Source organism: Prionailurus bengalensis, chromosome D4 (assembly GCF_016509475.1).
Source record: "Prionailurus bengalensis isolate Pbe53 chromosome D4, Fcat_Pben_1.1_paternal_pri, whole genome shotgun sequence".
Classification (NCBI taxonomy): domain Eukaryota; kingdom Metazoa; phylum Chordata; class Mammalia; order Carnivora; family Felidae; genus Prionailurus; species Prionailurus bengalensis.
This window is the reverse complement of record NC_057359.1, coordinates 86021661-86045609: the sequence shown is the minus strand read 5'-3', so window position 1 is coordinate 86045609 and position 23949 is coordinate 86021661. Positions and strand designations below refer to the sequence as shown.

General features: G+C 56.3%; 1 protein-coding gene and 1 long non-coding RNA gene across 11 annotated transcripts in view; one reads left to right on the top strand and one right to left on the bottom strand.

Moving 5' to 3' along the window:
* RALGPS1 (Ral GEF with PH domain and SH3 binding motif 1) overlaps positions 1 to 23949 on the bottom strand; it is a 275337-nt gene that overhangs the window by 16983 nt on the left and 234405 nt on the right. For 6 of the 10 annotated variants that reach the window (XM_043566958.1, XM_043566963.1, XM_043566962.1 and 3 more), the window contains 3 exons: positions 12111 to 12237; positions 10703 to 10860; positions 8403 to 8454 (listed from right to left, as the gene is read on the bottom strand). In XM_043566958.1, coding sequence (XP_043422893.1) covers positions 8403 to 8454; positions 10703 to 10860; positions 12111 to 12237 — 337 coding nt within the window. The remainder of the gene's footprint in view (positions 1 to 8402; positions 8455 to 10702; positions 10861 to 12110; positions 12238 to 23949) is intronic. The other 4 variants (XM_043566967.1, XM_043566966.1, XM_043566968.1 and 1 more) reach the window with 1 other exon arrangement.
* On the top strand, positions 18488 to 19845 carry LOC122475216. Its single transcript, XR_006295117.1, has 2 exons — positions 18488 to 18686; positions 19106 to 19845. It is a non-coding gene; the product is annotated as an uncharacterized LOC122475216 (long non-coding RNA).

The following is a 23949-nucleotide window of genomic DNA, read 5'->3' as shown; positions in this document are numbered from 1 at the left end:
TCTGGCTTTCTGATATGAGTAGACAGCTTATGTTAGCCAAGCTCCTCCAAGTGGGGGAAGTCAGAGTCTGCTTCCCTGGAGCCTGGGGGAGTGACCCTGGCCTTGAAGGGCAGTGTAATGGTGAATTTTCTTCAAGGCCAGCTTTTAGAATAGTTAGGGTTGTGGTGGCCACCCTTCCTCCCAAGATGAGCCCCGTACGCTGGAGTGGGGGTTGTGATAGTTGGGTGATTCTGGTCAGGCCCAGGCAGGCTAAAATCAGCACAGAGGAGCTAGGATCTTCAGCCATTGGAACCAATCTGATCACTGCTCTGCTTTGAGAAGATTTGTTATTTTGAATGTTCAGGGACAGAAATGCAGAATGAATGAGCATTGTATCTGGTGAACTCAGAAATCAGGGACTTTCTTGGACTGACATGGCTCCCACTCCAGAACCACAGACAACTTTCCTGGCATGATGCTGGAGCAGAATGTGGCTAAATGGAATGTATTCCAGGAAAGCCATTTTACAGTCTCCTCTGAGGGGTGGATCTTGGGTAGTGGTGGGGAGGAGGGATGCAGGAAGCAACCCTACTCACGGGAAGTCTGGTCTGGGGAAGATGTAGGATGACAACCAAATAAAACATTTCAGTCCCAAGTGGTGTGCAAGATGATGATGATGATGATGATGATGATGATAGTGATAAGGATGATGGTGATAATAAGGATGGACTGATGAGGATGATGGGGATGATGGGGATGATGGAGATGGTGGAATGATGGGATGATAGGGGTGATGGGGATGGTGGGGATGATGGAGATGATCGGGGTGATGATCGGGGTGATGGGGACAGTGGGGGTGATTGGGGATGGTGGGGGTGATGATCGGGGTGATGGGGACGGTGGGGGTGACTGGGGATGGTGGGGGTGATAGGGATGATCACGGTGATGGGGATGGTGGGGGTGATGGAGATGATCAGGGTGATGGGGATGGTGGGGGTGATGGAGATGACCGGGGTGATGGGGATGGTGGGGGTGATGGGGATGGTGGGGATCATGGAAATGATCGGGGTAATGGGGATGGTGGGAGCGATGATCAGGGTGATGGGGACAGTGGGGGTGATTGGGGATGGTGGGGATGATGGAGATAATCGGGGTGATGGGGGTGATGGGGACGGTGGGGGTGATGGAGATGATCGAGGTGATGGGATGGTGGGGGTGATGGAGATGATCAGGGTGATGAGGATGGTGGGGGTGATGGAGATGATTGGGGTGATGGGTGCTAGGCAATGTGCTAAGTGCTAAGCAGTATTTGTTCCTTATCTTGTCTAATCACACTGTGATTTTTCTGTCCTAACAATCAGGAACACTGTTAGGCAGCACTCTTCTTCTCCCCACCTTATAGATGAGGAATCTGAGGCTTGGAGAGATGGAGTAACTTGCCCAAGGTCACAGCACTAGGAAGAGGGAGAGCGGGTAGCGCTATTGAGGTAGAAGCAACCAGGGTCCCACTTGGGGCAACAGCATCATGAGAATTCAGATTAGCCAAGGCAGGTCTGAAAGGCCTCTCCTCCGCAATAGTTTTCTAGGTACACATTAGGTGGTATAGTGGGGATTAAATGTCCTAAGCTGGTTTAGGAAGTTGGGGAACAGGAGAAGTCCTGGATCATAATTACACTGGGGCCTCAGTAATCTTGTCTTAGCAGAAGTAGGCTTCTCCGCCCATTCTTCTGTCCCAAGCGCGCAGAGCCCCTTGAGGCAGGCATCTGCCTATGGAAGGGCCCCAGGAGATGCTGTTCATCAACAGCGTCCACCCGCACCCGCAAACCCTTAATGGGAAGCCATCCCCTTAGGCCAGAGCTCGATCCCAACCTCTTGCTGAGGATCCACCCTCATCTGCAGAGAGGAAGCCGCCAGTCTGCGTTCTGCTGGGCCCTAGGACATCCCTTCTAGCCGTACTTGCTAAAGGCCTTTTACTGCCTATGAGTCACTCACTCACTCACTCACTCACTCTTCTCTGGGCAATGTCCCTGATCTGAGTGGGTCCCTAGGAGCCATATCCATACTGCATGTTTATCTACTCGTACTGAGTGGATAAAACAACACTTGACCCAAGCCAGGCCAATCAGATTTTCTCTCATGACAACTCAGAACCAGATTTGAGACACAGAAAGTGAGGCTCTGTGGCTGGATGAAGGTATAACGTGTAAACCTGGGAGCTGTGAGGTGTCCGTCTTCCCCTCTGTGAGCTGAGAAGTCTAGAAATCGGTCTGCGGGGAGAGAGGGGACTGTGGCAGATGTGCACGGAGATGGACTGATACAAGACGGAGAGTCCTCCCATTTTCTAGGACCTGAGTCTGAGGGGTTGTAGGTACCGGGCAGAGAGGTCGTGGGCGGAAAGTTCTCAGCTATCTGGGAAGCCACAGCAGCTAGTGGGCACGGCCTGGCCCTCATCTGCCAGGGCCCCAGGACGAGGTCAAGCAAAAGGCCCAGGGACCACTGCCAGCCGTTCTCTCTCCAAGGGGTCTGAGCTCCTGGGTGGAGCCTCATTTTCCAGACTTCAGTGTCTGCTGCTGAAAGTGAGGCAAGAGATGTCATTTTTGGGGGGAAACTGAAATCAGAAGCTTGGGACATTGTCCCACTGGGTTGCCCCAGGAGGCAGAGCAGCGGAATGGGGGTACAGAACAAGACGGACGGGGGCTGGGGGAAGCAGACCACGGGGTGGGTGGGTGAGGGACACGGGCCTGGAGGATTCCTGGGCCTCAGCCACGGAGGTGAGAGGAAGCGGTGAGGCCCTCTGTGAAAGTCACCCTGTGAACAGCCACTCTCATGTTGCACTTCAGTTAAAGGCACCCCTCACCTCCAGGACTGCCTCCCTGTCTCAAAACACTGCAGTTTGGGGCTCAAGAGGCACCTCTGTACCTTGGCAAAATCTGCCAGAGCCCTTTGATCTTCTCAGGAGGGGAATGGGGTGTCTTTAAAAACTGGTTTGGGGGTGGCAGACTTAGGAATCTGCTGCCATGACCCTACTTTCCTGGGGTCTCCCTAAGGATGCTGGAAGATTCCACCAGCTAAAAAGAACAAGTAAACCTCACGCAGGGAAAAACTGCATCACCTAACCTCTTCGACACCCTGGAGCACTTGCGGGGCCAACCGTCTGCAGCACCCTCTTAAAGGGGTCCTCCCCACAGTTCAGTGTCACCCTGGAGGCCAACCAGGGCTGGTGGACACTCGTCTTCATTGCAGTTCATCCATCCCATGATGGCTGAACCGCCATTTGGGGACTCTCCTCTTCACCCCATCCAGTCTTAGACCCCCGGATCACTGGCTCGCTGGCAAGAGGGACAGACTGAAGGAAACTCATGAAAGCATCCAAGTAAGTTCCCAAACATAGCAACTCCACCTGTGTGCTAAGTATTTCCTGTGAGTATCCTCGCTGTAGAGCTGAGGCTCCTCAGGCCCAGAGGTTGAGAGCCATGCCCAAGGTCACTGAGAGCAAGCAGTCCTGATCTCAGGCCCCTCCCGGCGCTGCTGGCAGTGTCTGGAAGCCAGATCATGATATTTCAATGCAGAGGTACGCTAAGAACTTTAGAGACCAGGATGCATCATGGAGCCCACCTCTCCCGCAGTGACTCTTAAGAGACATACCAAGCATCCCTGGGCCACCTCCTTTCTCATCCTGGCACATGAGTCAGGCCTCGCAGCCTCCTCCGATCCCACCACCCTTCTCGAGGGCCCACTGTGGTCCTCTTCACCAAAGTTCTGGGGCTTCTGCTTAACCATCGCCTCTACCAGAAACCACCCCTGACCCCGCAGTCTGCCTTGGGTCACCCCGCTGGACTCTAAGCTCTGACTAGCTCCCCTCTATCCATCACCTCCCTGGGAAGGAGAAACAGCTCTGCCCCCCAGAGGCTGTCACACTCTCCTCTTATGACCCCCAAGGACCCCTCTGCCTCCTCGTCTTTCCACCCCCTGTGGCAAGAGGGACACACTGAGTGAAACTCATAAAAGCATCAAAGTATGGCAACTCAAACTCAAAAAACATCTGGCCCGCCTCTCACGCGAGAGTACCCTTTCCACACACTGCCAATGTGGGACTAGAGAAAACAGATGGCCGAGGGGTTCGCAATGACTTTGTGCCATACTTTTCACATGTTACGTCTTCAAAACCAATCAGTAAATGTTTCTGATTGTATCTTTTTTTTTTAAAAGTTAAATGTTAGTTTTTTTCAGGGTGTAAAAAAGGCATGTACCCACTGTGGCAGATCTGGAGAGAGAAAAAATGAAGGAAAGAAATTCATTCGATGACCCTAGGACTCAGAGAGAACCAAGATGAAGGACATTACGTGTTTTTGTAGGTACACGTACCTCTATCACCCATTTTGTTCCTCTTTTAAAAAACTTCATCTAAAATTGTCAACTCTTAGGCTAATATTCTTATTCTTACTTTACTGCCAAATCAGGCATAAAAAGAAGCACCTCTTAGTTCTTACTGCTGGGCCTGACTAAAATATTCCCTACCCTCTTGAATTTCTGAGAGGCCTGGGGTTTGCTCAAAGCTAGCCTAGGGCTAGTCCATAGTCCCTACTTTCCAGTTAATTATGTACATGGTGAAAATGCCCTTTTGGGGCCACCTGCCTTCTTTCCTTGGGAAAGCAAAGTGTGATCTGGGGCCCTCCTTCCATTTTTGTCCTCAGCCCAGGACACTGAGGCCAGAAAACTGCAGGTTGGGACAGGAGGTAGAGTCTTAAGAGAGGAGGGGGCCCATCCTCACTCCCCTCCACAGGGACTCTGGCCTCTGGTTGTTCTGGGCCCCCCAAATAGGGGAGGGTCTTTAGAACAGCCAAACTAGCCCCTCTCTGGTCTGGCCACCTCATGGCTGGTCTGTTCCCACCCCTACTCAGCCCCCAGGCCCTGTGACCTTGCGAAGGCAGATGCAGGGACAGCAGGATGGGAGAAGAAGCGGGAAGTCCCCTTCACCCCCTCTGCCCTGGCTCCACAGTCCTAGCAAGAACAGGGTCAGTGGGGGCGCCATCCCTCCGCCTGGCCCACCCCCACAGAGAGCAGTGCACAGGGTCCCCAGGACTCTTGCGGGCTCCACCATGGATGCTTTTCAATGCTGGCCGCTTGAGGACAGCGCTGGGTGCCGCCTGGGCTCTGGCTGCCACTCGAGGATGGCCTCTGGGCCACCAGGCTGAAATGTCCACGTGTGTGATCTCAGGGAAGGCAAAGTTGCAAGACAAGGCCAAACGAACCCATGCTCGGTCAGACAACAGGAACCCTGCTGGCTGCCTGTCCACGGTGACATAAAGGGTGCTTAAAATGTGCCTCTAAATCAATTGAGGGGTGTGTGCTGGTGGTGAGGGGCCACTGGCCTGGGACCTCCCTGTCCTTCATGCTGGTGTTTGGCTCCACTTCTCTTCCTGGCCTGGGTCAAGCTTGCCACCAGGGCCAGGGGCCTGGTGGACAAAGCAGGTGAAAGTTGTGGCCGCTGAGCTTCAGGGCTGAGGGGCAAAGTACTGCCCCTGCCCCGGCCTGGCCTCTGGGGACTGGAGAAGCCAGGCGCCTTTCCTCTCTCACACCCCATTCCTCTGCGCGGGGCCGGCCCTCTCCTGCACCATTGGCTGTGGTTCCGAGGTGGATTCGGCCCACGTGAGTGCAAAGATGTAGAGGAGGCTGTGTCCTTACAACACCTGCCAGGACTGGTGGGGTCTCCGAGAAGGGGAGCTCCACTTAGCCGAAAAGTGTTCTGGAGGTTCTTTTAGGGAAGACACCGGCCTCTGGGCCCAGGCAGCGTGGCCCCGGCTTCCAGGGAAAGAGAGAATCTGCTCACCTTTGTAGAGCTGGAGCAAAGTGGCCTGGGGGTGAAGGGAGGACCCAGTGGGGCTGAGCACGGTGTGGGTGAAGGTTAGGAAGAAGGGAGGCCCGTTGGCAAAGTGAACTGTGGCCACTGAACTGTGTGGAAAAGAGTGGCGTTTGATGAAGATTTTCAAAGAGCGTGAGACAGACTCTCCCCTCCAACTCTCCCATCCGGGTCTTCACCAAAGTCTAAAATGCTCGCATGCATTTGAGGGAGCGGATTCTTTCCGGTGGACGTGGAAAGAGGCTAGTGCAGGATGGAAAAGCAGACTGGAGGCCAGGCCGCAGGAGGTGGAGGCCAGGGTGCAGCGTGGGTCTCACGCTGGAGGGCTCATCCCAGCCCCACAGGCACCTTCCAAAGCAAGTGGTCTCCTGTCTCCTTCATCGGGCTAGGATCCCAGAGCTGGGTCCCCAGAGAATGAGAAACAGGACGTTCTCCCTGCGGGCTCCCAGGCCTGGGCATCTGCCTGGCTGAGCCAGCTGGGAGACCGGCGCTTGCTGGAGGTCCTGCCCCCAAAGCACCTACTACGAACATTATGATGGATGGGAAATCGAATGCCAAATTCTAAGTGAAAGAGAAAAAAGAGAAATGCTGCGCCTTACAGGGTTCGCTACTGATTAAGTACAGCATCCTCTCCCGGGGGCAGGAATTCTCTCACTGTCTTCCCTTCTGGTGGCTCCAGTCTGGGTCACGGGTGCTCCTTAGGATCCACACCTGCTGCCCTCAGTGACTAGCAGGGTGCCTGGCAGGATGCAGTGGCTTAATAAACAGCTACTCAATGAATGAATGAGTGAGTGAATGAGGGAATGAACGAACCAGTGAATAAGTTCAAGTCTGGATGATATTTAGGATCCTGGCACCATGACTGCATTCCCCACTCGGTGTCCCCTCACTGGCCTGTGGCCAGGGGACACTGGCTTGCCTGTAAGCCCCCTTCCTCAGGGTCTCCCTAGGAGTCCCCTGACTGATGTTGACAAAAGCCAAAATTTTGCTCATCAGATGTGGAGTCTGCCCTAGACCCTGTCTGGTTCTCATCTCCACTGCTGGGCCGGCCTCAGGGCGAGGGCAGGGGGGACCATTCGCCCGAGCGACCCAAGCAAGAACAGAGCAAACATCCCTCCAGAGGTCCCACAGCAAGGGCAGAGGGGGCAGGTTCCGAGGGCTGGTGGCCTTCCGTCCAGGGTTTCCCAAGGACAGATGGACCGACCAACCGACTGACTGACGTGGGGCCAGTCCCTGTAGCTGTCACAGTGGCCCTCTGGACCAGGCCGGGAGCATAGCAGTGAAGAGGTGGGCTCGGCGGTCAGGAGGATGCGGACCTGGGCCGGCTCTGCCCTACCAGAGGAGCGGGAAGCCGGACAAGTCACTTCACCTCCCTGAGCCTTGCTGGCCACAGGTGTAAAACAGGGACACTACGGATAACCACCGTGCAGAAGTGCTTGAGGATTCGGTGGGGCCGAGACAGCGTCTGACCCACAGGGAATGCTCAACGGAAGTCACTCCTGGCTTATCATTTACATCTCTCTGCCCTGTGAGGACTCGCTGGGTGGGTTCACCTCCTCCTCTCTGGCCGTTTTATGATTGTGGGGGCTGGTGAGACAGGAGGCGTCAGCACCCCCGGAGGAATGAGGAGTGAGGACCCTGTGAGGTGTGTGTGTGTGTGTGTGTGTGTGTGTGTGTGTGTGAGCTGTGTGTGACCGTACACGTGTACATATACCCACACATGCGAGAGCACACGTATGGATGCATGTGTGTGCGCACGCGTGTGGGAGACTGTGCGTGTAAGTGTGGGCGTGTGTGTGTCCCTCTGTGCGCACGGGCCCCGCACGCTGGTGGAGGGGCTACTGTGAAGGACGGTGTGGACCTGCCTCTCTGTAGCATTCGGTGTCGGTGGATTTCTCCCTGCCATCCCCTCAGACCTCCAGTCACCACGACGCCCCTCACTTCCGGCGGAGCCGCCGCCGTGGGAGCTCCCCACTCAGGATCTCTGTCTTCCCGGGGCCCCCCTGGTGCCCGGCAGAGAAAGCATCAGCGTGTGGGGTGAGTGGCTTCCCGAGCAGGAGGCCCCACTCCCGGGGCAGAAGGGCTCACCACAGGGAGCCAAACCCGGGGCTGGGATCCACTCGCTGTCACCAGTGCCCAGCGGGGCGGGTGTCAGCCCAAAGCCGAGGCCTTGCGGGTGTAACACTCTCAGACCCCACCAGGCGGAGCCACGGGCCCATCTCCACACCAGGCCCATCTCAGGAGTCTGGTTTTAAGAACCCACATTTCAGACCAAATCTGCTCGCAGGTTCTCCCCTGCAGCTCGGCCTGAGGAAGAGCTACTGGCCTCAGGCGTCTGGGCTAGCTCTGGACCGGAAGATGAGTGGGGCTGCTCAGAGCATGGGCCGGGACCCCTGCCCCCTGCCCATCCTGCTCTTCTACCTCCCACGCCGAGGGGGCCTGCCCCTGGGCCCCGAGCTGACCCAAGGAGCAGCCAGTGAGGGGCGGAAGGGGTGGGGGCTGGTCCCTGCCCGGAGCCCTGAGCGCCGCCCTGGGAGGGAGGCCGAGCTGAGGCCACACTCACCTTTCCAGCCCTGAAGACATCTCTTCACTAAACTCTGAGCTCTCACTACTGCCTGGAAAAGGAACACAGATCAATGAGCGTGGCGGCCTCGCGGAAGAGTGGCCAACCCCGGAGGAGTCTGTTCTCCTGGGTCAGCAGGCCCAGGGCCCCTGAGCTCCACAGAAGTGCCAGACGAACAGCTTTCTGACCCTGTGGGCCTCCGTATGACTTGGGGCTTTGCTGCTATTTCTGACTCCCTCTCCTGGGAGCGTCAAAGAACCAGCCCCTCCCGCCGTTCCCGGTAAGCCCTCCACTCCCTTCCCCCTGCCCCGCTGAAGGCGGCAGCTACCTGCCCACTGGCCCCCCAGGCTCTGTGTCCCTCGGCCTCTGTGTTGGCCTGGCCTGGCCCCATCACCACCTCCCTCCTGGCCCAAGTGACACCAGTGCTAGAACAAGCCTCACCTAGTGAGGACAGGGGCCAAATGAGCACCTCCTTCCTCCCAAATGGTCACAGAGAAGCTGCCTGGCATTAGACAGAAGCCTCCAGGGAGCGCCCCTTCACCTCCTGGCCAGCATACACAAGAGACGGGCTCCACCTCCCCCAGGCTGCTCCTCTGGGGTGGACCGGGACACCGGCTCTCCAAGGCCCGGCTGCAGCCACAAGGACACCTGTCACTGCACACCGCCGAATGCCTCTGTGAGCTCTCTCAGGACCCGGAGGTGCCTCGGCTCAGCTCTCTGCCTGGGCTGGCTGCTGGCACTAAGGCGGGCCAGCCGGAGAGGAGGAGGGAGGAGGTCTCGGGCCCCTTGGGAGTCACCGGGTGGAAAGGTCTCCAGACAGGGCACATGCGCACATCGCAGTTCACTCCCGGGGCTTTCGGCTCCAGACAGAAAGATATCTGAGTTTCCCAAGAAGAGGGGCTGAGGACCAACCACCTGGTGATCTGCCTGGATACCGGACAGCACTGTGCCTGAGTCCCTTTTCTGTCTCAGGAATAGCAAGGCCTGGGGGTTACAGGCACAGCTCAGAAAGTTTTCCTGGATGGAAAACTCAGCTGCCCAGCTGAATGCTCTGGGTCTGGCACTTCCCAAAATGGTTCCTCAGAACTTCACCCCCATCCCATTCCAAGACGTTCCGAGGAAAGGGTTCCATGACCAGGCTGTGGGGACCTGCAGACTCTACTGCCTTTCTGGAGAGATCCATAATGCTCATCAGCATACTCTAGTCTCTCAGAACGGATCTGCTTACCTGGTGCAGCCCAGCCTTTCCTGAACATACTGACTCCAGAATTCTCCCCAATACACTGACACCTACGAACCACAGCCTGCACTGTCCTAAGCTGTTGTAAAGCCCTGACTGGGTCCAATTAGGATAACTTCCCACCAGGTGAGAAGGCAGGTGCCGACTTTGCTCATCACAGCCCTTCCGGGGGGTGGGAGATGACTGCCCCTGTAGGGACACTGCCTCAGAGACTGGGACGTGTGACAGGTGATTCCCGCCCTTCCCCTTCCTCCCCCTTCCTCCCAGTGCTCATGGGCCCCCCACCCTGCAGACCGCACCGGATCAAACCCCCAGCCCGGCAACTAAGCCACCCCCAGCCCTGGGAGGGCTCCCAGACAGACACGCAGACACACAGACTACGGAAGCACAGGCACACTGAAAGGACACAGCCAGTGACAGTACTTGTCTGATGGTAGTAATGACAGGTGACCTGGGCACCGCAGGGTGACAGGCCTGTGACCAGAGCTCAACAGTGTTCTCAGCTCTGCCTCCAACCTCTCTCCACCCCAGCCTCGGCAGTTCTGTCTCTGTTCCTTCCGCTGACATAAGTACCATTTCTGGCTGAAGCTCAGACATGCAATTTTATCCCCGAAGATCAATTTTTCATCCTCCCTAACTCTGGCTTCTCAGTGTGAAGACAAGTACACGAGTGAGAGAACCCGGTGGCCCACCCAGCTGCTGTCCCCGGCAGCTCCCCCCGCTTGGCTCTGCACGCTGGGCCTTGTGGCTCCCCCAGGACAGAAGCCCCGCTGGGGCCGCGGCCAGGCTCTCGCAGTTGCCAACCAATGACAGCGGGTCTCGGGTGTGCGTCCGGCTTCCTTCCACCTGCCTGCCGCGCTCAGGGCTACCGGCAGGACGAGGACAAACCCAGGTCACTTTGTGAAGCCCTGGAGATGGGGAAGCAAAGCCCTCCTGGCTCTGGCGACTCCTGTAGGGGAGCCCTTTCTGCAGAGGGTGAGGGGCCACCGGGCGCTGCACAGTGACAGAGACAGACACGGAGCACACACCGCACTGTCGTGTGCAGGCCGGAGACGCTTACCTAGGGAGAGTCCATTGGTGACGGCAGAGGAGGAGGTGAGGGCGAGGCCCCTGCGGGGGCTGCGAGACTCTAGGACACTGTCGTCCAGCAGGTGTCTCGCTTTCTCCGATGGGAATGTCGCACTTTTACTCTCAACTACACTCAACTGACACATCATACTGGAAAACGGAAAGGAAGAAAGAAGGCAGAGCTCCTTATCTGTGGAGTCACAGTGAGTATACCTGCCCTGGGGTCCTGAGCAGATGGTGCAGCCGGAGGAAAAAGGCGGCCACCCAGAACCACGGTGCAAGTCCAGGCTCGGCCCTATCTCATGGCGTGACCTTGGGCAAGTCACATCCTTTCTCTGAGCCTCAGTTTCTCCATCTGTCAAATGGGGACTATGGATACTTGCCCTGCCTGTTTCTCAGGACGATTATAAGGCTCATGTGAGTGGATCGTGCTTGTGAACCATGGCGCCACACGAGTGAAGGGGCAGAGTGGCCCTGTGGGCAGCATGCCTGGTTCTGGAGTCACACGTCTGGTCCAAATCCTTGTTCCAACCTTACTCACCATTGCAAGGTGCTTCACCCCATTGAACCTCATAGGACTCATCTTACAATGTATATGATACAGCCCCTACCTCGGAGGCCTGCAGGGGCTCAGTGACATAATGCCTGGCAGGCATGTAGCAGAGTATCTAACACGGAGCAAGCGCTAAACCCTCAGACAGCAACCCTTTTCCCCTCCAGCCTATGAGTGACTCCAGGGCCAGCCTGAGCTGGCCGAGGCTCGTGTTTTGGTGGTGGAAGAAAGGAAGGAAGGGAGGGATGGAGGGAGGAAAGAACTGAGGGAGGAGGGATCCAACTGGTTTGAGGGCCTGTGCCCAATACCCTGGGGACATGGGCATGGCTGCCCCCAGCCACGCTGAGGTCCATACATGTCCCCGAGCTGTCAGTCCCACAGGGCTGGGTGAACCAGTGGCAGGTTCACTGCTCTGCAGGCTTTCTGAAGCAATGGGCAAGCAGAGACTCTGAGTCCCAACGCAGGCAGATGCCTCGAGACACTGAGTGATGCTCTGGATGACAGTCACGGTCTCCACTGGGCTCTGGAGCTTTCCGCAAGGGAGGCACTAACCGAGCTTGGCAAACTTTCTGGAATCCAACCATTGCTGCCCTGCACTTCCCTGTAGGCCTCTTCCATTGGCTCCTGAGCCAGTGATCCCTGTCACCAGGACACAGGCCGTGCTGCCGCAGCCGGGACCGCTCCCCTGCCCCTCCCCGGCTCTCCCCGAGCCTGTGCCAGCCTGAGGAGAGGCCGTCAGCCAGGGATACCAAGAGCACGCATCAGATGGACAAGGCGGCTCCCAGTAGCCAAGCAGTCCCAGCAGCCCTGGAGCCCACGGTGGGGGGGGGCTCGCTCAGTCACCCACTTGTTTCCCAGGCTGTGGCTCTTCCGGTGTCTCGGGACAGGGGGTGTGGGGAGGCTGCCAGCAACAGACGCGTCGGGACAGGTGGGCCGCCGGCTGAACCTCGCGGAACTGGAGCCAGTGGAGGGGCCTGTGAACAGGAGAGAGAGAGTGATGGGGGTGGGGGTGAAGCTGGGCTGGGGAAGCCCAGAGGAGGTGGCTCCGGGAGGGGTCAGGTACCTGGCCTGGCTGCTGTAGTGGGGTCAGGTTCACACAGGCCTGGTGGCTTTCTACTCAGGAGACACTGAGCCCTCACTGGCAGTATAACTAGCCTCTGAACCGACTGTTAAGGTGCCCAGCATCCTGCTCTGCATGGTGCCCCCTGACCAGGCAGTGCCACCGGCTAACACGGGGGAGGGAGAATGTGCGGATGGAGATGGGGTGGATGTGGGGACAGGCAGCCTGGCCTGGTTTCCCCGTGGCAACACTTATCCAGGGCCACCCAGTTGGGCGACAGAATTGGGACTTCACGGCCCATCTTCTGAGTCCAAGTCCAGTGACCTGGCCCTGCGTCCTTCTCTGCCTGTTCACTCAACCAAAAATGGAAGGAGGGCTTCTCAGAGGAGGCGGGGGATTTACCGAGGTAGGGCAGGGCTAGGGAGGCAGGGGTTGAGACCCCAGGCCTATCAGTTACTGCCTGGTGACCTTGGACAGGTTACTTAACTTGTTCCCTGAGCCTCGGGTTCCTCATCTGAAAAGCGGGAGTAACTTAACTCACCTTGCAGGTGGCTGGGAGGTCATAAGGTCATGTACCTAGAATTTCACAGGTGGCACTTCTACTTGTTTCATTCTGACAACTGTTACCATGTCCTTCTCAGCCCTATGCACGGGGTCACTGGAAGGTCATGAGAGCCGGGAGGCCAGGGCCACCAACCACACTGAGTGCCGGATGCAGAGACTGAGGCAGAATCCTTCATGTCCGTGGCTAGATTTTGAGGGCCGTGGCCCCGACCACTATTGTACTTTCATTTCGGTGGCTTGGGAAGAGACAACTTTAAGGGAGGTGACCGCAGGTGCTAGCCTAGCCACAGCTGCCTGGGACAAACACTGGACATGGGAACCAGGGCTTCCACAAAGGAGCTCGACCATGTCAAACGCACACATGGAGACACTTTTCTGGAGAGCCTGTGAGGCCCGAGGCCCACCCAGGGCTTCAGATCTTCCACCCCAAGACGCCATAGGTGCACAAGGGACCGAAGGGTTCCCTGGTTCTCCAGCATGCTTGGATCATCCTCATAAAGTCCAAACTAATGAGCCCTGTTCCCAGCCTGTCGCCACAGGAAGTCTAGGTCCCTTCTGGCCCTCCGGAAGGTTCATGAGGCGGGAACTCACATCACCCGGAGCGCGGGCTTCCGGCTCCCAGCTGTTGGGTTCTCACCCCTGCCTCCCCTCCACACCCCCACCGTGCACACACACCTCCTCCCTCAGCTCCCTGCGCCCCACCACCAATCCCTCTCTCCTCAAGCCCCCTCCCTTTCGAGAGACACCACTCTCCACCTCCACGAGAAAACTGTGGCTGCCAGCTCCAGCCTTGCAACTGTCACATGTGCTCCATCCACACGTGCCTTCCTGTAGGGCCTGGGGCTCGGGCACTCGTCTCCTCCCCGGTCCCGCCTGTCCCCTCTGAGAATTCACACCATCACCTCCTTTCTTTCCGGCCCCTTCCACAGCCTTTAAATACATCGTCGTCTCCCGTTTTCTGTGGAATACAGGCCCTTGGCCCCGTGTTCCTCCTGGCCAGTCGCATTTCCTCAGAGGACTGTGCTCCTCGTAGCTCTGCCTCTACCCTCACACCTTCTCCCTACGGCCTGCGGCATCCGGTGCTAGTGGCCACTCCTCGCAACGTCTTGCGTCCCGGCTGTCTGTGCTGTCTCACTCCCGCCTCTCCCCGTGCCTCTTGGTCACTGTCACTCTGTCTCCTCTGTGGGCTCCTTATCCTCCACCTGGCTCTCGCGTTGGTGTTTCCTACGCAGACTTCCCTCTTTGGGTCTGGTTTTGGCTCTTAAGTTTGTCCCACAGCCCTCTTTTCTGAACCCGAGACCAATACACCCAGGATGCTTCTGTCTGAACATTCCTAAGGTACCCTGAGTTCTGCTCCGTGAAGGTCACACCCGGAACCTCCTCCTGTATTTCCAACCATGGACACTCAGTCATCTGGCCTGGAGTGTGGGGTCGTCTTGGCTTCTCCCGGACGGTGACCGGCCTCTCCTCTCCTCTTCTTACCCCCTCTTTACTTGCCAGACATGATCACCGAGGCCCCTAGATTCTGCACATCCCCTCCATACCCATCTCTCCTGTCACCACGTGGGCTGGGTCCCCACACGACCTCCTTCTACCTCCTGACGGATCCTCTAAAATCCAACCCCTGTACAGCTTCGTGAGTGTTTGAAAAAATGAAAAGCTGGGCACATCAATTCTGAGCTCGAAACTGCCAGCGGTGTGGTGTTCAATGCTGCCTGACCACCGCCTGGTCACTTACGCTGGTCTTAACGTCCTGATGGAAGAATAAAGGGAAGAAGTCGCCAGGACAGTTGTCAAGAGGGGCAGTACAGGCCTTGCCCTACCAGATATCAGAACAACACACAAAATGGTAGGAACGCACCCAGTTTGGTGTTGGGGCAGAGACGGAGAAACGGTTCGGTAAATTAGAAGGGAGAGCCCGGACTCGCTTCATGATGGTGGGTCAGTGGGGCAGGGAGGGTCTTTTCAGTACACGGCGCTAGAACCATCGGGCTCCGTGGGGAGAAAGATGAAACTGGGGTCCTCCCACCTTATGTTACACAAGCGGATTCACACCATGAATGTAAAAAAGCAAAAATGTGAAACTACTGGGGGAAAAAACATAAGAGACGATGTCGATGACCTTGGGGAAAGAAACAAAAAGCATAAGACCTGAAGTACAAAAAAACAAAACAAAACTGAATTGATTGCATTAAAATTAAACATTTCTGCACCAAAACAAACAAATGAAAGTCAGCAAAATCAATGTTAAAAGGCAAGTTGTACTCTGGGAGGAGGGATCATGTCACCCACACCCCCAGCAAAGGATTCGTGTTGAGATATATAAAGAACTTCAAATATCAGTAAGAAAGAGGCAAACCACATAGAGAAAATGGGTAAAGGACACAAACGGAAAATTCACAAAAGAGGAAAACCCCACGTGACCAATAACTACAAGGAGAGATGCTTAACCTCACCGGGGATCATGGGAATGCAAATTGTATAGTAACGGTGAGAAAAAATGTTTTTACCTTAGTAGGTTGTCAAAAGTTAATTAGCCCAACAACATCAAGTGGTGGCCAGGATGTGGGAAAATGGGCTCTTAGGGTGCCAAATATTTGGAAAGCTATTAGCCTGGCGAGTGAAGGTGAAGATGCTATGCCTTTGTGACCCGGCGATTCCGGTTCTAGGTATCCCCCAGATTTCCCCCAGGAAACCCCTACACGTAGTATACGCACAAGGAGACACATTTATGAGGATGCTCTATGTAGCATTGTGTATAACAGCAAAAAGTCTACATGCCCCTCAGGAGGGAAATGGATAAATGAGCTGTGGTCTATTCACCCAACAAATTCTACAGAGCAGAAAACAGCGAAGAAACTGAATTTAAACTGAATTTATACGTATCCATACAGATCGCGTCCTAGAAGCATAAGCTCAGTGGAAAAGTGCAAGGTGCAAGACAATGTTTACACTGAGGCATGACGCCAGTTTTGTAAACACTGTAACACATACAAAACAACAGTATAATAGAAAAACCCTGCACAGGAATAAAACAAATTGGTCTCGGGAGAGTAGATACCTCTATGGGGAAGAAAGAGGAAGGATAGGGTAAGAGGGATTTCTGCTCTATCTGTAGTGTTATTTTACTTAAGAAAAATATAAAATGTGGCTAAATGCTAATTTCTGTTAAATATGGATAGTGGGCACAATGGGTACTCTCTACGTGTTCAATATTTCATCATTTAAAATGAGAATATTTTATTTTATTTTTAATTTTTTTTTAATGTTTATTTATTTTTGAGAGATACAGAGACAGAATGCGAGTGGGTTAGGGGCAGAGAGAGAGGGAGACACAGAATCAGAAGCAGGCTCCAGGCTCCGAGTCATCAGCCCAGAGCCCGACGTGGGGCTCGAACTCACGAGTTGTGAGATCATGACCTGAGCCGAAGTCGGACGCTCAACCAACTGAGCCACCCAGGCGCCCCTAAAATGAGAATATTTTAAAAACACATGGATGAGGTGCCTGGGTGGCTCAGTCGGTTGAGCCTCTGACTTCAGCTTAGGTCATGATCTCACGGTTCGTGAGTTCAAGCCCCGCATCGGGCTCTGTGCTGACAGCTCAGAGCCTGGAGCCTGCTTCGGATTCTGTGTCTCCCTCTCTCTCTGACCCTCCCCCATTCATGCTCTGTCTCTGTCTCAAAAATAAATAAACATTAAAAAAAATTTTTTTAAATAAATAAAAACACATGGATGCCTACTATGTGCCAGGGGCTGTGCTGGAATCTTCCATTTGCCCTCCAGATTTGTCCTGCACCCTTTTCCACCCTGTGCCATTAACTGGGAGCTGGGCTTGGGGCCTCGGTCAGTGGGCTCCCTTCCCTCTGGCTCCTCATTGGATCAGGCCTATGGGGAGCCGTGGCCAGAGACCGGGGGGAGGGAGGAGAGAGGCTAAGGCACCATTTCCTCCAGACTCCCCTTCAGGGTCACCCCTGAGAGGCGGCAGTTTCCCCAAGTCCTCTCTACTCTGGTTTTCATAACCGCTGTCTCCCTGCACTCCTGTTCCGGCGCTGGGGTGCTGCGATGTCCTTAGGGTTCCTTAAACCCGCCGGCCCCTTTCTGAAAAATTCCTCTGATCACCCCGCTGGACTGTGCCATCTGTGTCCTGCTGAGGCCCTGCGGTGCTTTCATTTAACCCACACAACAGCCCTCTGAGGTCTGTACATTAGCCTTAATTCACAAACGGGGAAGCAGCAGCTCAGGAGGTTAAGCTTCAAGGGCAGGGAGCTGGTTGGCTAGGCAATCAGGTTCAAGTCTGGGCCTTGTGAATCCATGAGCAGACACCTGGGACCACCTGCCTGCCACCCCCTCCAGGAATCCCCCTTCCCACCACTGATAGGGTCACAGGGGAGCCTACGCCAGACCGCTGTGGCCTTGCTCCTGGATCCGGATAGGGATAGACACCTTTCTCGAGGATTTTTCAGATGTGAGTCTAGAACATGTCTGAGGACAATCACTTTTTGCCAGCTGTGCAAGAGAACCTAGACGTTGCCAACGGCCATGTTTCCTGCTTGTGGAAAAGAGTCCCGTTTTAGTCGTTCCCGCAGCCCTGGGCCGCGTCCTTCCTTCCCTGGCTGCTCAGCCCTTCCTGGACCCCATAAGCCAAAGGTTCCCCTTTTGGTTGAGGCAGCCAGCATCTGTCTCATTGTCCGCAGCCCAAGGAACCTGACCCCGAGGCCCCGCCACACCACACCGCCTCCTAGAGGGCTGCCTGGGTGGCCTAGCCTGGTGGCAGGACGCAGGGGAGGCTGCTGGAGGTCCCAACTGCAGCCCACACAGGACATCTCAAAAACAGACTCTGGCAGACCATGATAACGAAGCCGGAGAGGCGGGGCCCGCACCTCACCGGATCCGGTCCTCGGAAGGCCCTGGAGGAGTGTGCGGAGGTACCGGACGGGTAACTAAGCTTCGTGTGCGCGTGCGTTTTCCTGGCGAGGAGTTCCACTCTGCCAGCAGCTCTGTCAACTGGGGAGTGTATCTGAAGCATCTGCAGAGTGTGTGAGAAATGGGGTTTCTTGGGCCGGTCCTGGAGGTTCTCATCCCACTGGCTCTCCAGGTGACTGGCACGTGTGCCCCAGAAGACCTTCCGCTCAATCTCTGTCCTGGAGGAAGCGTCTCGTGTGGCTGCTCCAGAGACGAAGGGGAAGAACGGAAGCCCTCCTGCTCTGTTTTCGTTTGGCACTATTGCTCAATGAACGAGTCCGTGAGGAGGGTGGAATTTGCCTTGTTTATCAGTGGCATGGACGTGGGATCACACCCCCTGAGTCACTCTGGCTCCCACCCTGGGTTCAGAAAGTATTTTGTAAAGGTCAGTTCGCGCACTGCTCCTCCCCTGGAGTTTGAACTGGAATTTGACTCCCAGTGTTGTTGTAGTAAATGATAACGGTGATAATTAAGGTGGAGCGTTCCACCCCCGGCACCGCGTGGTGCCGCCACGCGTGGGCGTGCTGCCCTCCACGCAGGGGTGGCGGCGGGTTCATAAGTGAGAAAGCCAGGGCTTACGCAGTTGCCATGGGCTGCTGGGGGCTGGGGGGCTCGCAGTTCAAAGGTCAGGCATTGGTGAAAACCCGAGGCAGAAGAAACACAGTGACACATCTGAGGTGATCTGATAAGCGGGAGGCACTTCCTCCAGGAACTCTGTTGGGTAAGGTCTAGTTGCTACTGTTGCAGGTGAAGGTGGAGAAGAGGACCAACATCTATTATGCACCAGCTGTGTGCCAGGCTTGTACGAACACTCCAACACGGACTCCTATGCAGTTGGTAATTTGACAATTGCCGTTAAAAAAAATTTTTTTAAAGGTTTATTCATTTTTCAGAGACAGACAGAGACAGAACATGAGGTGGGGAGGGGCAGAGAGAGGGAGACACAGACTCTGAAGCAGGCTCCAGGCTCTGACCTGTCAGCACAGAGCCCGACGTGGGGCTCGAACCCATGAACTGTGAGATCATGACCTGAGCTGAAGTCAGATGCCTAACGGACTGAGCCACCCAGGCGCCCCTACAATTGCCATTTTAAAGGGACATTCCAAGGCATGTAAGGTCACGCGCTGGAGGGGTGCTGGCTTTGTTCCCTCAGCTGCCCATGCATGCTGTGCCGTGCCTAGAGAGCTGGACTCTCCAAGCCTCTTCTGGGAACTTGCTTGGCTTTCCCGCTCACTCCCTTTCTCACCTGCCTCCAGATGGTTCCTGCATCCTGGCTCTGATCTGCATGTTCCAGCTCTCCTACGCTTCCGGACTCGCCCTTGGTTTCTTCCGCTCGGCTCCGGATTCTCCCTCCAGGACGAGGCCCAGATCCGCCTTCTTCTTCTTGCTGCTTTGGACGGCCTTGGGAGGCATGCCTGGCCTCAGATGGCCCTCAGCCGGGTTGAGGAAAGGGTGGGAGGCCCAAGCAGAAGAGGCTGTGATCTCCCTGGGCCCAGAGTCCAAGCTGATACTGCTCCTAATGCCCTGGGTCTCAGCCACTCCCACCCCCTGGTTGTTGACCAATAGCCTGGTCTGACGCTAAAGCCGAAGAATTTTCATTCAGTTGGGACCTAGGGTTAGGGGGTGGGGGTGGGGGGCTCCTCTGCCAGTAAGAGACATTCTCTGCTACTGAAAGGCCTCACGTTCCTGTTCCACTAAGCCTGGAGTGACCACCACGTGACAGCACCAGGGAACACTTGTCTTCTGGGACCATTTCTGAGCTGAGCAGCTGGCAAGTTTGTTTCTCCATGTCCCCTGGGGCAAGGGCAGGGGTGGGGGCAGTGATAATGAACTGGGGTTCTGGCCTCGCTGTGCGGAGCGTGGTCCCCGCTGCCCAGCCCGATATGGCACGGACAGCTGGAAAAACTGACCATGTGGCTTGACTATCTCAGAGGATTGCTCTATTTTTCCTCCGCATAATTTTTCCATGAATAATCTTTAAAGCTCTTTAAGTGGCTGTTTCTTTAGCAGTTTTATTGGAACATATGAGAACTGACAGTCTCTGTGGGGAACGAGATATCATGTTGAAAAAAAAAATCTGGTTTTCATTACATTTCTCTCAAGAAACCAACAGGCTGCCCAACAGACCACTCATTGATTGGAAGAGAAAAGAGCACAGGGCCTTCTAATAATGGCTCTGCAGAAGACAGGAGTGAGGGTGATGAATGGTCCTAGCTAAGAACTCAGAGTCTGGAGGCAGGCAGACCCGGGCTCCCGTGCTATCTGCCACTTGCAGGCTGAGTGACCTTGGGAAAGCCACCTCGCACCTCTCCACCTGATTCTACATCTGCAACACAGGAACAGTGGTCTGACCTGGCAGCCTCCCTGTAAGGAGGAAATGATCCAGCATCCCTCCCTCCTTCCTGCAGCAAACGTTTCCTGACCCTGTGCCAGCCCTGAGCCAGGGGCTGGTCAGCCACGTTGGATTGGAGGGCTGATGCTCTGCTTTCATGGGGTTTACAGTCAGGTGGGGGAGAAAGACAAGCAAGCGGAAAATTACACCCAGGAGGGACACGTGCTTCGATAGGAGAAAAAGAAATAATAATCATGGTAATAGCAAAAACTACACCGACAGATAATGGTGGTGATAATGGAACACCTGACCTTCTTTGTGCATCTACAGGCGCCACACACTGTGCTAAATGCTTTGTACACAGGATCTCATTTAAAGGCCTTGCGGCAACACTGCCTCCCAGGAGCTGTTGTTAGCTCAGCGCTGTGATGTGGGACCTGAGGTCAGAAGGGTTAGGGAGCTTGCCTGGGCAAGCAGCTGGTGACCAGTGGAGCCATCTGAGTGCGTCTGAGAACGCGGGAAGGTCGGAGAGGAGCTGAGGGTCTGACATCCAGGCTGAGCCTAAGAGATCCAGCTGAGGCCTATGCAGCAGGAGCAGGAAGAGCAAAGACAATGGAACCTACTAGAGAAACTGCAGGGAGCCACCCTGGCGGAAGAGCTGAGGGCGGGACTGTGTATGGGGGGCGGATGGTGGCTGCGGTGGAGGGGGGGAGGAGTGGGGGTGGGGGGGCACCTGAGGAGCTTGGAGTTTAAGGAGGGGAAGGTGTCGAGATTTTTAGGAGGGGCGGTGATGTGCTCAGAATCGCACCCTAGAAAGCTCACTCTGGCTGGAGAAGCACGTGGTTGCAGCCCCAACGACAGGCTGGGAAGGAGAAAGAGGAGGAGAGGGGTCTAGGGGGTGGATCAGCAGGGGTGTGGTGGGAGGGGGGCTTGGGGCAGCGTAGCTGGATGCTAGTGCTGTTCACTTAGGGAGCAGGCTCGGGGGACCGACGAGAAGTTCAGGTCGGGACTGATGCGAAGGGGCCACTGGGGGAGTGTTCAGGAGACAGACCGCGCCGGGGACAGACGTGTCCAGCCAGGGGAGTGTGAAGCCCCGGGAGTGGGCGAATTATCCAGAGTTGCAAGCTCGGTGAGAAGAGGGAAGGCCTGGGACAGAACCAGTGTTTGTGGGATGAGAAGAGACAACCTAAAAAGGAACTTGTGTAGAACCAGAGTCGACAGAACAACTCTTTGAGAAAAGCGTCATTTTAGATGCAGGAGGAGAGTGATCTCGGGCCTCACTTGTAATTCTAACGGAAGGCGTCAGAGGCGATGCGCGGTTTTCAGGCCAGCGGCCCTGACTTCGGCTGCCACTTCTTCCCGCTCCGAGGTGCCTGGTGCAGGCAGCACCCATCTCCGGGGCTGGAACACAGAGCAGCGGCTGCCTTCCCTCGGGTGTGGGTCTCTAGGGGGAGCAAGCTGGAGGGGCCTGGCCTGCCACCTCGGTCGGCCGGCCAGCGCCAAGAGCCAGCGTCCCCCTCTGCCCACCCATGTGGACCCAGCAGACAGTTGTGACACACCTCAGAAACGGCCTTCTGCTCCGCTAGATGTTTCCCTCGGGAGAAGGGAGAGATGGAGGAAAAAGCCGCTGACCTGCTCCCTTCCTCAGGGGCTAAAGGAGCAACAGCAAGGGGTTCCAGGGAGACGCAGGCCCAGTGCTGACGGCACGCATGTCCTGCGTTCTCAGAGAGGGCAGCGACCCCGTGTCCTCAGAGAGGGCCAGGCCCTCCAGTCACTCACTCTCCCGTGGCCTGCACTTGCCTTCAGCGCTCATCCACTTGTCACTAAGGAATGAGATGTGACTTCCTGTTGACCAGAGTCTCCCACGAGCACCAGCTCGGGGAGGCAGGGGCTGCGGGACTCGAGTGTGCACGACAGACGGGCCGGTGCTCTGGCTACAGACAGGCTGGCTCTGCCGAGGGGGACGGGGAGCCTTGTTCCCACGGCTTTCCGGCAGCAACTGGGGCCCTGGCCCGGTCGGCATTGCCCAGGTTAAGCAGTCTGGCAGCCAGGCTGCCGCTCGCGGGGTGCTTTCCGAGTCTTGCACACTGTAAGTTAACGGGAGGCAGCTGTGGCAGAGGGGACTTGGAGTCATGAGACTCGAGTTCCAGTCCAGCCTCCGCCTGGGCTGCCGGGAGCTTGGGGTCCGGCCTCCTCGGCCCCCGAGCCTCTCCGGGTTGGAGAAGGGGAGTGACCACGGCCAGACGTGGAGCTCCCGACAGTGCCACCGGGCCATGCGGTTCACGGGGCGGACTTGCTCCCAGCTTGAAGAGGTTCTGCGCCTCCCGGCCTCTTTACTGTGTGTGCCATGAGCCCTGTTCCCACAGCGGGGACTTGGGCCCTCTCCGGGGCTGCCAGAGCCCTGTGGCACCCGGGGACATGGGGGTCCTCTGCACAGAAAGCCTTCTCTGGCCAGGTTTCACGGTCGGGCCTCAGCGCTGGTCACTTTCACATTCACACACGTGCTTTGTTTCTCATACGTGCAGCTCTCCCGGGTCCTTGCTGTGAGCCAAGATCTGGCTCACACGTCATTCAGAATGCCCCGGTCCATTTCTTTCTGAAAAATGGCATTGGATCCCCCTTCAGCGGTGGTGAGGCCCAGATGCTTTCTCCCTGGGGTCAGGGCAGGGAATGCAGGGGAAGCCGCCGGTGCCGTGTGTGGCGCGGTGGGGGGAGGAGGGGGGCTGGGCCACAGTGGGGCACAGAGTTGGACAGAAGCGGGCTTGTGTCTCTGCTCCTCTGCTTGACCTTGACATAGCAGGCCATGAGGTGAGAGACGAGGAACGGAGATGTGAACTTCCAGAGCGAAGAGGCGGGCACTGGCTTCTCAGCTCTTGAGCCCCTCGCCCATTCTGAAAATCTATGAAAGCTAACAGAGGAGGCTGTGGAAGGGAGAGTCCCCAGCCCTGCCCACGGGGTGCTCTCTTCTTCTGCTCACTACTCTACAGTGCAGGCCGACGTCCCCACAGACCGCTTGGGGAACTTGAAATATGTCCTCAGCAGTTGGGAGACCCAGGGGACTCCTAGTCTTTGCTCAGTCATGGGAGCCAACACGGCCCCAGCCACACCAGGGTCAGCTGCATCTGCAAGTCTGTCAGGACAAGGATGGCTGTGGCCTCCCACCAACCAAGGGCTCACAGGGACCCAAGCAGCAAGGAGCTGGCAGTGGACACAGACTCTGAGGGGCCATGGAAGGGGCTGCGGCGGCCCCAGAATGGATTTGCATCTGTCTAGGTCAAGGGACCTGTGGGATCCCATGGAAGTGCTCACCTGAGGAAGCATCAACGAACTGACTGTCACCTGGAGGCCCCAAGACAGCAGTGCCCGCCGCTAAGACCATGTCCTTTGTGGCAGGCCCTGAGGTTAGCAAGCCAACAGAGATAGAGAAAGGCCTGGTGGAGAGAAGGGCCAAGCACCCCCAACCCTGACCATGAGAGGTCAGGCCTCATGCCTCCAGCTAGGCGGAGCAAAGAGGACTTCATGGCAAATCAGATTTGCAGTTGTGACTCTCACACAGAACCAGCCTTCTAAGAACCAAGCGGGGAGAGTGTGTGACTCAAAAATGTCTCTAAGAAAGGCACAGATGTGCCAAGGTTGTCACCCAGGGCCGTGATGACTGCACAGACACCGGGAGACATAGGGAGAGACCTGTGCCTGAGGGGGGTGGGCCGGCCGGAGAAGGGGGCACAGCCGCACACTTTTGATTGCTGTACCGCACAGACACCAGCA